Source organism: Hordeum vulgare, chromosome 6H (genome assembly GCF_904849725.1).
Source record: "Hordeum vulgare subsp. vulgare chromosome 6H, MorexV3_pseudomolecules_assembly, whole genome shotgun sequence".
Classification (NCBI taxonomy): domain Eukaryota; kingdom Viridiplantae; phylum Streptophyta; class Magnoliopsida; order Poales; family Poaceae; genus Hordeum; species Hordeum vulgare.
Window position 1 is genome coordinate 46,795,833 of NC_058523.1, and position 13,548 is coordinate 46,809,380.

The window sequence follows — 13,548 nt, forward strand, 5'->3', positions numbered from 1 at the left end:
CAGGCGACCCAACCTTCAACTAAAACCAGACTGAACCAGAAACTAGAGTTAGTATTCATGTAGCCTGTAATTACCGGCACCTACTAACCATCTGCTGTTTTGGGAGTATAGGACTAGTATATATTTGCAACATGACATTTGTTGCAAAGATTTTTACGACACGACCTCTGATGCAAAGATTTTTGCGGGGCAACGAGCTCGTTTCTGTAACTGAACCATTGCTTCGGGAATTAATTGGTTAGAGGAGGCAACCAAACCGCATGCCAGCAAAATAAATCTAACAGTTGCGAACGCGTACATCGAACGTGATATCTTTTTTTTCGTAGCTCGCGTGTTAGAAGGTAATCTTCCACTACCTAGATCTTTGCTCTGCTACTAGACTGATTGTTAGATAATCCTACACCACAACCAAGCTGCATGTTAGATGCCCTACTACTAGACTGACTGCTACCCAGAACAACAGAGCTCAACACTTTGTTCATATGACTGATTGGGAAACATGATAAATCATTTTAAACTGGAGACAACAGAGCTCTCTGTTCTACAATCTAGAACGCTACCTAGATCCTAAACTGCAGTGATTCACCATCTGAGGATTCGCAAAAATAGGGCTCGACAGCGAGGTGGAGGGGCTCAGGGACGATGTCGAGCAAGTCGACGGGGTCGTCTCTACCGTCAACGCCATGTCTGAAACAGAAACAGGGCGCTGGCCAGATCCCTCACAGCCATCAAGGAGCTGCTCTAGGCCGACGACGACGTGGTCGACTAGCTCGACTGCTACACGCTACAACACAAGCACCAGCTCCCGCAGCTCGCCAGGGGGCCGAGGTGCGGCGCCTGATTCCATTCCTGCAGCTCGCGAGGGGAAAAGGGGACGGGCGTACCTGCTTGGGGTGGTACTGGCCGCCGCCGCTACCGAAGGAGTAGTCGTCGTCACGGCGAGCCCCGGCCGCGCCGCTACCGAAGGCGTAGTCGTCGTCACGGCGAGCCCCGGCCGCGCCGTCGTCTATCGAGAGCCGCCACCCTCCCCCAGATCCAGTAGTCGCCCGCTCCTCTCAAACAGATCGTGCAACTTCGGACAGTTTCCTGAAACTACGCTCCAGTTTCAGGAAAACGGTCAGCTAGGTCGTTTCTCCGATGGATGCGGGCACGATCTGGTCCGTCAGATGGATGCCAGATCGACGGACAAGGACACGGATGATAGATCCACCGGATCAGTCGGTGGGACATAAGACTTTCCCATTTTTTAAAGCACGAAAAGTTTCTGAATTTCAAAAACAATTCTCAAAGATGAACTTAGTTTAATAAAAATAACCTTAGAAAAAAAAGGAAAAGAAAAGAAACAGAAACAGAAAAAAGAAAAGAAACGAAACAGAAAAAAGGACAAAAAAAAGAAGCAAAACCAGAACTGCTGTAGAGGGAGATGGGCTCGCCCACTTTGTCGCGCGCCTGTGCGTTCGGCCTACCAAATAGGGTTTTCCTACGGAGAGCACTTGGCGGCAGGCAAAAGTAGAAAGAAAGATGGGCCTCCAACGCTAGGCGGCGATAGTCGTATGGCCAGCAACTCTCAAAGAAGAGAGGAAGGCCCACCAGACCCGCAGACTCTTTCCAGAGACATCTATCCATCCAGCCAGCCCCAAGCAAGCAAGACGTCACGTCATGTCAGTTTCTTACCTCGCGGAAACGCACGCACGCGCCTATTTATAAACCGCCCGGCCTCCGACCCATTCCCCTCTCGCGGCCTCGCTGCTCCACATTCCCGACCCAACGAAGCAGCCCCTAAAGCCTCCCCGCGCCCGCGCCGGCGACTCCTCCTCCCCGCCGGCCTCCCCCCCGCGTCCCGCGACCGCGAGCCGGGCTCCGACCGGCTCCCGTCGGCCCCGCGCTCGCCCTCCGCCCCACGGCCTCCCGCGACGACTTCTCTCGCGGCGCCCCTCCTCTGATCCAGCCGCGGTCGCGCGGAATCTCGCCGGGACGAATCCGCCCCGCGCATACCCCCGCCGGCCCCGGAGGACGCGATTCTCTGCGCGCCGAGGTGAGCACCCGTGCCCGACGCCGCGAATTTGGGCCGGTTCGATGGGGGAGTGTCGTCTTCCGCGGCGGCGGCGTCGTCCCAGATTTGCGTTTCCCTGCCTGCGGAAACCCTAGATGGGGCCGCTCGTTTCTTCGCGTTTCGGGGTGGGGCTCGCGCGATTAGCTCTAGGCCACGTGGTCTGGCCCTCGACAGCGGGATTTCGGGGGCCGATTGCTGCTTTCCTGGCGCGTATTTCGGTGCTCTGGTCCCGGCTGGATGTTTTTTTCGCGAAGACTTGCACGCTCCGTGAAAATATTCGTGGCGCCGTATTGGAAACTCATGCGGATTGCTGGCTTTGATTCAGGAACTGCGACGCCGACGCGACGGGATCACTGGCGCAAATGAGCCGCTACGAGTATGAGACCAATGTAATAATCCAAGCCTTTAACTCCATTTAACTACTACTGTTTCTGCATCTATCATCTGTAGAAGCAGCTGGAATCATAGTTTGCTGGATATTCTGTTATGATCATGAACATGTATGCTCAATTCATTTGAAAAGGTTGAACTATAGCCATTTCATATGTGATAACTGTCAGTGCATTCCTTTCCCTATATATGAGACTAATGTAATTTAAGCTTCTAAGTCCATTGTTGTACTTTTGTTTCCGCGTCTATCATCTGTAGAAGCAGCTGGAATCATGGTTTTCTCGATATTCTGTTATGATCATGAACATGTATCAATGTATGGTTAATTCATTTGAGGAGGAGGAGAGGAACTATAGCCATTTCATCTGTGATAGACTGACAGTGTATATATCAGTCTAATATAATTTATGTTTCTAAGTTCATTGTAGTACTTTTGTTTCTGCATCTATCATCTGTAGAAGCAGCTGGAATCATGGTTTGCTTGATATTCTGTTATGATCATGAACATGTATGGTTAATTAATTTGAGGAGGAACTATAGCCATTTCATTTGCGATAGACTGACAATATATTTCTTTTTCCCATCATCGTAAAGGGTTATCATCGGGCAGTGGAGGATGAGTATGAGGACGAGTACTATGATGAAGATGAGTATGAGGACGAAGGTGCAGAAGCTCCTGGGGAGGACGAAGAGCCACCAGAGGGTCAGCAGGAGTTCCTTCAAATTAGAGAACGATTGAAGGAGCAGATTAGGCGGAAGGCACAGAGTGCTAGTGCTAGCACAGCTGGTCGCTCGGCTTCCTCGCATGATAGAAAAGCACCCCCAGCCAAGTAAGTGTCTGTAAATTTCAAGACGCCTCTTCTACACTTTGTCGAGCATTTTGTTTGGTTATGCTCCAGGAACCTGTATAGAATAGAAAAATACATTCCTTAGATGAAAATAGTCGGACAATGCTTCCTTCTCACATACCTTCTATCAGGACCTTTAGGGTGTTAAGTTTATTTATTTATAATTTGTCTTGGAACTGCGGAAGTTATTATACTCAACAGACTGTCATGCTATCCTTTTAAATATTATTGTCCACTCAAATTCGACATTTCGTCTGATCTTGGTACGGTGATGGGTAACCATTTTCATTATGTATTTCACTCGTGTAGTTTTGGCTCCTTCTTTGGGCCCTCCAAGCCGGTGATTTCCCAGCGTGTAATTGAAGAAAGGAAGTCAATGAAAGAGATACAGAACACAGTGCCCAGAGAGCGAAGACCTCCTGGAGTATGTGGCACTACATCTCATTCTGATTATTGTTGATCCATCACTTACTAATTGCAGGTAATATATATGCAGAAGGACATCCCATCATCTTCGAAAGTGCAAGCTAAACCAAATGGATTTCACCAGAAGCAAAAGATTGTTAATGAGGTACAAAGGATATATCTTCTTACATTGTTCATTTCTTTGCTTTATTAAACTTTGGCCAGCGCAGTCACAAAATAGCAGCTGCAATGCAGGCAAAAAAGAAGGCTGAGGCACTTAAGGATAATCGGGACTATTCATTTCTACTCTCAGATGATGCTGACATTCCATCTCCTCCAAGGGAAAAACCTGCGGCTAGGCCTTCCTTGACTAAAAAGTCTGGTGAGTTTGAACTTCTATCGCAAAACTTTCTTTTTTTTTAGTGGAGAGTGCTGATGTTTTGTTTTGTTGTTTCAAAGATCGCGAGATGATGCATTCTGCAGGGAAAAGTAGGGCACCAATAAGTCAGCCTGCCAGATTGCCAAATGGTCATGGGTTGAACAACACATCGTCCACACAAAGACGCCCTGAAAGTAAGTTTGAATCCAAGGGAAAGGAGACACTCCCAAGTAGAGAAAGATCTCTTGACAATGGAAGGATGCATAGTGTTGTTAGAAATGGGTCCAGCCAGACCACTGGAAGCAAAGCTGCAGGCCAAAAGTTTCCGAGCAAGAGTCAGATAGCAAATAAGCCTTCTATGAAGGAAGTGAATGAACAATCTCTGAGAAAGGATCATTTAGCTAGAAAGCAGCCTGTGTTACCTAACGGTCAACCACAGTCCTCACAAAGTCAGAGGATGCAATCAGCCTCGTATGGTCAGAGGCCACAGCAGTCGTCGCAGAGCCAGAGGCCACAGCAGTCGTCACAGAGCCAGAGGCCACAGCAGTCGTTGCAGAGCCAGCGGCCACAGCAGTCGTCGCAGAGCCAGCGGCCACAGCAGTCATCGCAGAGCCAGAGGCAACAGCAGTCGTTGCAGAGCCAGAGGCCACAGCAGTCATCGCAGAGCCAGAGGCCACAACAGTCGTCACAGAGCCAGAGGCCACTGCAGTCGTCGCAGCGTGAGAGGCCACTGCAGTCATCGCAGCGTGAGAGGCCACTGCAGTCATCGCAGAGTCAGAGACCACAACAGTCATCGCAGAGTCAGAGACCACAACAATCACTACAGAGACAGAGACCACAGCAATCTTCACAGTTGCAATCCTCACAAAGCCAAAGACAGCTGACACAAAACAACAGGCCGCAACAGATGTTGCAGCGGCAGAGGCCTCTTTCCTCGCAAGGTCATTATCCTGATCAAAGAAGAGTCCAAGCAAATGGAGTAAAACCAGCAGAAAGGCAGGTAAGGAATCCCTCGAAACCTATGGCAATATTTTGTCAAGCTGTTTGTTTGTCGAAAAAATAGTGCCGGTGAAGCAATTATCTATTGGTTTTTCTTTTGATGTTATATGCCATGTGCATAGATTTTCATGTTCAGAGTGTGATGATTCGTAATGATATCGACGTGCTAAGTTTGTTTCTTCATTGTCTTTGTGTGCCCATTTAGCCATCTCGACAAGTATCTGCCAATGGAATACGTGATGATCGTGCAAAGAAAAAGCAATTGGGGAAACGAAGGTTTGATGATGACATTGACGATGAGGGCGACCCCATGGCAATGATTAGGAATATGTTCAGGTAAATTTTATTCCCATGCTGTTTCTGGGCATATTGTCAGTTATCCTGGTTAATTTTTTTGATAATATGTTCCCTATGTGTATAATTTGGTGTACAAGTTGGGTTTGTATCTTCTGAGTGTCAGTGTCTACTAGTGTTTGGATAATTTACTTAACATGGATCATGGACTGACTAGACCTATCACAATACCTGTTGAATTTTCATCTTGGCTTGTTTCGGTTTAGTGGTTTTCTTGTAACAAGGCTATTTGATTTAATTGTATGACATGAAATAAGTTTATATGTTATATTGCTTCGAAAAGAAGAAAACTCTTACAAGTCTGTGCTTCCGGTGCAGGTATGACCCTAGTAAATATGCAGGCAGAGATGATGATGATAGTGACATGGAAGCAGATTTCGCTACTATAGAGATGGAAGAGAAAAGAAGGTATAGCTATGTTTTTCACATAATGCATTTTTATCTCATATATTTGTATTCTGTCCTGTTGCAAGATTGTAGAAGGTGAAAACAAATAGAGATTATTTGAGAAATATGCACAATTTCTGGACAAGTCATGTACTGATGGTGTCTTGTCCACATTACACTGCGAAGAAATCTGTGGCAAAAATGAAATCAGCATATTACTCGGCAAATTACGTTCTCGTTGTTGGTTACTTTTAGTCTACCTTCCTAATATAATTATATACTCAGTAAAGTGTGCACCCGACACGCTTGAACGAGATGTCTGTTGTTTAGAACCCGTTCCAGAAAATGGAAATGCGTGACCGACAGTTATCGCTCAAACTGCTGTATAGTTTGCATCTTATTGACCTCTCACTCTGTTGTTTGCTTACGTGGTCAGTGCAAGGATTGCAAGGAAGGAGGACGAAGAACAGCTCCGCCTGCTCGAGGAAGAAGAGAGGCGTGAACAGGAGAGGAAGAGACGGCGTGTAGGCCGATAGCAGCTGGATCAGTTGGCTCCAGCATTTGTCATTTCTGGATGTTGTTTCTGCAAAGGCCTCAACACCTTCGGCTGGACTTGTGGTGCTGTCTGTGCAGACAACAATGAGCGAGCCGCCGAGCTCTGCCCCAGTTAAGCGCCGTGACTATTTCACGCCAAATCAGAAAAAAGAACGGCAGGTGAAAAGTTCTTGCAGATGTTAAGTGGCTTGTAGACCGTTCAAGTCCTTGTGGGTTGTACTTCTTCTGAAGCTGATAGGGGTAGTTAGTTCCCGGGCGCAAGTTTTTTTCTTTAAGTGGTATCGACTCGTCACATTGTTGGGTTGTACTACCTTGTTTTCTCATGATGTAACTGATTTTTTTCCCGTTAGCTGGTCATAAACATGTCATAGATAAGTGGCACCTCTGTTAAATTAAGTTGGATGTAGATGTGTTGTAGTAGTAAACAATGCAATTTCAAATAATTAAGTTTTTTCTGTTTTGTTAGTGTGGTTATGCAATGCATCATCAGGATCGTGAAAAGTAATGGACTTAACTGGGACTGCGCTTTGTTGGCTTAAGACGGTGTATGACATGTGGGCGGGTTAGGATCCTCTGCAGTAGCATACCATGCAGTACAGTAATTGTCTCATGGTATGCAGTACAGTAACTGTCTCGTGGACCCGATTCCGTTATCTGCACTATATCATCACTAGTACAAGTGCACGTGCAGCGCACGTTTAGACAATCATATCATGTCTCAAACATCCTCAAATTTGACATTTAGACAAAATGCATACAAAATGCATAGTACGCAAATTTGATAGACAAACAATTAGAAATATTATTCTTCATGAATCAGCATGCTTTTTTTTAACGTAAATCGGTATGGCACAAAATAAAAATATCAAGCCATCTTTCGTTTCTGTAGCATCAATTATATATTCTCTTACCAATATACACCCTTTTTCGATATGTAATTCCCAAACAAATAGAATCCCCTACAAGTGAATTTCTGTATATGAATGAAGTGTTCACGCTGACTTCAGGCTATCGTATTTTTCTGTTCTACAGATCAAAAATTCGAAGAGCAACAATATCTTGAGATACATCATATAGCATCAGGAGAAAAAATGGCTTAAATTTGAGAAGGAAAATAAACAGACATGCAATAATCCTGAAGCAATAACAAATTCAAGGTCCCAGATATGAGTAATTAAATTCACAAAAAAAAGATTATGAGTAAGTAATGCTTAATTACAACCTCATGAAAATGGTATCAATGCGGCTAAAGTTCAGGGAAAACAATTCTTACATTCTACACATATTCTCTGCACTAAGGCTAACTAATGTAGTGAACACACAACATGTTACAACTTGGATCTTGTGGCTCGCTTTTTGTATTTTTACTACATATTTTGTATATGCGCAATAAGAAGATCCCCTGTCGTTTTTGTCCAAACAAATAGTCCAGTTCTAATATTCTCTTAACAAAACAAAAATGCATCTCAGATGACATTACAAACATAAATCTTCACTTCCGAGGTAAAGAAGTATACAAAGGAGTGTGATCCACATACCTCTGATCACCAAAACAGAAAACAGGGAGGATAACATAGTGTCCTCATAGTTGTGTCATTTGTGTCATTTGTTGCTAAGTTGCAGGCCAGTATTGACATACAAGTGAATTAGTGGAGTTAGATAGAACTGCTAGCCTTTAGATCTTATTATATATAAAATTATAGCACATTGGTCTGATAATCTTATGGTGTTGAACCCAAATGTCGAATTATTCAGCAATTCATACCCAAGACGCCAAAGTAAGAACATGTTGGAAATATGCCCTAGAGGCAATAATAAATTAGTTATTATTATATTTCTTTGTTCATGATAATCGTTTATTATCCATGCTATAATTGTATTGATTGGAAACACAGTGCATGTGTGGATACATAGACAAAACACTGTCCCTAGTAAGCCTCTAGTTGACTAGCTCGTTGATCAAAGATGGTCAAGGTTTCCTGACCATGAGCAAGTGTTGTCACTTGATAACGGGATCACATCATTAGGAGAATCATGTGATGGACTAAGACCCAAACTAATATACGTAGCATGTTGATCGTGTCATTTTATTGCTACTGTTTTCTGCGTGTCAAGTATTTGTTCCTATGACCATGAGATCATATAACTCACTGACACCGGAGAAATGCTTTGTGTGTATCAAACGTCGCAACGTAACTGGGTGACTATAAAGATGCTCTACAGGTATCTCCGAAGGTGTTAGTTGAGTTAGTATGGATCGAGACTGGGATTTGTCACTCCGTGTGACGGAGAGGTATCTCGGGGCCCACTCGGTAATACAACATCACACACAAGCCTTGCAAGCAATGTGACTTAGTGTAAGTTGCGGGATCTTGTATTAAGGAACGAGTAAAGAGACTTGACGGTAAACGAGATTGAAATAGGTATGCGGATACTGACGATCGAATCTCGGGCAAGTAACATACCGAAGGACAAAGGGAATGACATACGGGATTATATGAATCCTTGGCACTGAGGTTCAAACGGTAAGATCTTCGTAGAATATGTAGGATCCAATATGGGCATCCAGGTCCCGCTATTGGATATTGACGGAGGAGTCGCTCGGGTCATGTCTACACAGTTCTCAAACCCGCAGGGTCTGCACACTTAAGGTTCGACGTTGTTTTATGCGTATTTGAGTTATATGGTTGGTTACCGAATGTTGTTCGGAGTCCCGGATGAGATCACGGACGTCACGAGGGTTTCCGGAATGGTCCGGAAACGAAGATTGATATATAGGATGACCTCATTTGATTATCGGAAGGTTTTCGGAGTTACCGGGAATGACGAATGGGTTCCGGGTGTTCACCGGGGGGGCGGGGGGGGGGGGGGGGGGGCAACCCACCCCGGGGAAGCCCGTAGGCCTTGGGGGTGGCGCACCAGCCCTTAGTGGGCTGGTGGGACAGCCCAAGAAGGCCCTATGCGCCATAGGAAGAAAATCAAAGAGAAAAGAAAAAAAAGGAGGAGGTGGGAAAGGGAAGAAGGACTCCACCTTCCAAACCAAGTTGGATTCGGTTTGGAAGGGGAGACCTTCCCCCCTTGGCTCGGACGACCCCCTTGGGGCCTCTTGAGCCCCAAGGCAAGGCTCCCCCTCTTCCCCCTATATATACGGAGGTTTTAGGGCTGATTTGAGACAACTTTGCCACGGCAGCCCGACCACATATCTCCACGGTTTTACCTCTAGATCGCATTTCTGCGGAGCTCGGGCGGAGCCCTGCTGAGATAAGATCACCACCAACCTCCGGAGCGCCGTCACGCTGCTGAAGAACTCATCTACCTCTCCGTCTCTGTTGCTGGATCAAGAAGGCCGAGATCATCGTCGAGCTGTACGTGTGCTGAACGCGGAGGTGCCGTCCGTTCGGCACTAGATCGTGGGACTGATCGCGGGACGGTTCGCGGGGCGGATCGAGGGACATGAGGACGTTCCACTACATCAACCGCGTTCACTAACGCTTCTGCTGTACGGTCTACAAGGGTACGTAGATCACACATCCCCTCTCGTAGATGGACATCACCATGATAGGTCTTCGTGCGCGTAGGAAATTTTTTGTTTCCCATGCAACATTCCCCAACAGTGGCATCATGAGCTAGGTTCATGCGTAGATGTAATCTCGAGTAGAACACAAAAGTTTTGGTGGGCGGTGATGTGCGTCTTGCTGCCCTCCTTAGTCTTTTCTTGATTCCATGGTATTGTTGGATCGAAGCGGCTCGGACCGACATTACTCGTACGCTTACGAGAGACTGGTTTCATCGCTACGAGTAACTCCGTTTCTCAAAGATGACTGGCGGGTGTCGGTTTCTCCAACTTTAGTTGAATCGGATTTGACCGAGGAGGTCCTTGGATGAGGTTAAATAGCAATTCATATATCTCCGTTGTGGTGTTTGCGTAAGTAAGATGTGATCCTACTAGATACCCATGGTCACCATGTAAAAACATGCAACAACAATTAGAGGACGTCTAACTTGTTTTTGCAGGGTATGCTTGTGATGTGATATGGCCAACGATGTGATGTGATATATTGGATGTATGAGATGATCATGTTGTAATAGTTAATATCGACTTGCACGTCGATGGTACGGCAGCCGGCAGGAGCCATAGGGTTGTCTTTAAACTAACGTTTGTGCTTGGAGATGCGCTTACTATATTGCTAGGACGTAGCTTTAGTAGTAATAGCATGAGTAGCACGACAACCCCGATGGCGACACGTTGATGGAGATCATGATGATGGAGATCATGGTGTGACGCCGGTGACAAGAAGATCGTGCCGGTGCTTTGGTGATGGAGATCAAGAAGCACGTGATGATGGCCATATCATGTCAGTTATGAATTGCATGTGATGTTAATCCTTTTTGCACCTTATCTTGCTTAGAACGACGGTAGCATTATGAGGTGATCTCTCACTAAAATTTCAAGACGAAATTGTGTTCTCCCCGACTGTGCACCGTTGCGACAGTTCTTCGTTTCGAGACACCACGTGATGATCGGGTGTGATAGACTCAACGTTCACATACAACGGGTGCAAAATAGTTGCACACGCAGAACACTCGGGTTAAGCTTGACGAGCCTAGCATGTGCAGACATGGCCTCGGAACACATGAGACCGAAAGGTCGAGCATGAATCGTATAGTTGATATGATTAGCATAGAGATGCTTACCACTGAAACTATTCTCAACTCACGTGATGATCGGACTTGAGATAGTGGATTTGGATCATGTACCACTCAAATGACTAGTGAGATGTACTTTTTGAGTGGGAGTTCTTAAGTAATATGATTAATTGAACTAATTTTCATGAACATAGTCTAATGGTCTTTGCGAATTACGATGTAGCTTGCGCTATAGCTCTACTGTTTTTATATGTTCCTAGAGAAAATTTAGTTGAAAGTTGATAGTAGCAAACTTTGCACAGGATTGTCCTCGTTGCTGCGCAGAAGGCTTATGTCCTTAATGCACCACTCCGTGTGCTGCACCTCGAGCGTCGTCTGTGGATGCTGTGAACATCCGACATACACGTTTCTGATGACTACACGATAGTTCAGTGAAAAATACTTAATGGCTTAGAAGCAAGGCGCCGAAGATGTTTTGAGACGTCATGGAACATAAGTGATGTTCTAAAGAGATAAAATTGTGATTTCATGCTTGTGCCCTTGTTAAGAGGTACGAGACCTCTGACAAGATTCTTTGTCCACAAAGTAAAGGAGAAAAGCTCAATCGTTGAGCGTGTGCTCAGATTGTCTGAGTACGACAATCGCTTGAATCAAGTGGGAGTTAATCTTCCAGATGAGATAGTGATGGTTCTCCAAAATCACTGCCACCAAGCTGTGAGAGCTTCGTGATGAACTATAACATATCAAGGATAGATACAATGATCCTTGATCGATTCGCGATGTTTGACAGTGCGAAAGTAGAAATCAAGAAGAAGCATCAATAGTTGATGGTTAGTAAAACCACTAAGTTTCAAGAAAGGCAAGGGCTAGAAGGGATACTTCGTGAAACGGCAAAACAGTTGCTGCACTAATGAAGAGACCCAAGATTAAACCCAAACTCGAGACTAAGTGCTTCTGTAATGAGGGGAACAGTCACTGAGGCGGAGCAACTCTAGATACTTGGTAGATAAGAAGGCTGGCAAAAGTCGAAAGAAGTATATTTGATATACATGATGTTGATGTGTACTTTACTAGTACTCCCAGTAGCACGAGGGTATTGGATACCGGTTCGGTTGCTAAGTGATTAGTAACACGAAATGAAAGCTACGCATAAACGGATACTAGCTAAAGGCGAGGTGACGATACGTGTTGGAAGTGTTTCCAAGGTTGATATGATCAAACGTCGCACTCTCCCTCTACCATCGGGATTGGTGTTAAACCTAAATAATTGTTATTTGGTGCTTGCGTTAAGCATGAACATGATTGGATCGTGTTTATTGCAATACGATTATTCATTTAAAGAGAATAATGGTTACTCTATTTTCTTGAATAATCACCTTCAATGGTTTATTGAATCTCGATCGTAGTGTTACACATGTTCATGATATTGGTGCCCAAAGATACAAGGTAATGATGATAGTACCGCTTACTTGTGGCACTGCCGCTTGAGTCATGTTGGTATAAATTGCATGAAGAGGCTCCATGCTGATGGATCTTTATACTCACTTGATTTTGAATCACTAGTGACATGCAAATCATACCACATGAGCAAGGCCTTGTTTTCATTGAGATGAAATAAGATAGTAACTTGTTGGAAGTGATACATTTTGATGTATGCAGTCCAATGGGTGCTGAGGCACGCAGTGGATATCATTATGTTCTTACTTCAATGACGATTTGAGTAGATACTAGAGTATTTGCTTAATGAATCACAAGTCTGAAATATTGAAAAGTTCAATTCTGTTTCAGAGTGAAGTTCGTCGTAACAAGAGGATAAACTGTCTACGATATGATCATAGAAATGAATATCTGAGTTACGAGTTTTGGTATGCAGTTAAGACAATGTGGAAATTGTTTCGCAGTTCATGCCACCTGGAACATCATAGTGTGATGATGTGTCTGAACGTCATAGCCACACACTATTTGGTATGGTGCATACTATGATGTCTCTTATCGAAATACCACTATCGTTTATGGGTTATGCATTAGAGACAACCGCATTCACTTTAAAATAGGGCACCGCGTATTTCCGTTGAGATGACACAGTATAGACTGAGGTTTAGAGAAATCTAAACTGTCGTTTCTTGAAAGTTTGGGGCTTCGACACTTATGTGAAAAAGTTTCAGTCTGATAAGCTCGAACCCAAAGCGGATAAATGCATCTTCATAGGATATCCAAAATAGTTGGGTACATCTCCTATCTCAGATCCGAAAGCAAAGAGTTTGTTTCTAGAAACGGATCCTTTCTCGAGGAAAGGTTTCTCTCGAAAGAATTGAGTGGGAGGGTGGTAGAACTTGATGAGGTTATTGAACCATCACTTCGACCAGTGTGTAGTAGGGCACATGAAGTTGTTCCTGTGGCGCCTACACCAATTGAAGTGAAAGCTGATGATGGTGATCATCGAGCAACGGATCAAGTTACTACAAGCCTCGTAGGTTGACAAGGTCGCGTACTACTACAGAGTGGTACAGTAACCCTGTCTTGGAGGTCAT

General features: G+C 44.8%; 1 protein-coding gene across 1 annotated transcript; it reads left to right on the forward strand.

Annotated features, from left to right (window-relative positions):
• The first annotated feature begins 1,739 nt into the window (after window positions 1-1,739).
• LOC123401336 (trichohyalin) lies at window positions 1,740-6,830 on the forward strand. Its single transcript, XM_045095120.1, has 10 exons — window positions 1,740-2,035; window positions 2,379-2,442; window positions 3,038-3,273; window positions 3,601-3,715; window positions 3,788-3,862; window positions 3,952-4,078; window positions 4,156-5,075; window positions 5,280-5,410; window positions 5,747-5,836; window positions 6,252-6,830. Exons 2-10 carry the CDS (start codon window positions 2,416-2,418, stop codon window positions 6,349-6,351), a joined length of 1,821 nt encoding a protein of 606 aa, XP_044951055.1. The 5' UTR covers window positions 1,740-2,035; window positions 2,379-2,415; the 3' UTR covers window positions 6,352-6,830.
• The last annotated feature ends 6,718 nt before the right edge of the window (window positions 6,831-13,548 follow it).

What these genes read in the sequence shown, in the direction of transcription:
- LOC123401336 (XM_045095120.1), top strand. Translation starts at nt 2,416, where the DNA reads ATGAGCCGCTACGAGTATGAGACCAAT. An exon ending in GAGAGCGAAGACCTCCTGGA is followed by an intron (nt 3,716 to 3,787) that starts GTATGTGGCACT and finishes ATATATATGCAG; the next exon opens with AAGGACATCCCATCATCTTC. An exon ending in TAAAACCAGCAGAAAGGCAG is followed by an intron (nt 5,076 to 5,279) that starts GTAAGGAATCCC and finishes GTGCCCATTTAG; the next exon opens with CCATCTCGACAAGTATCTGC.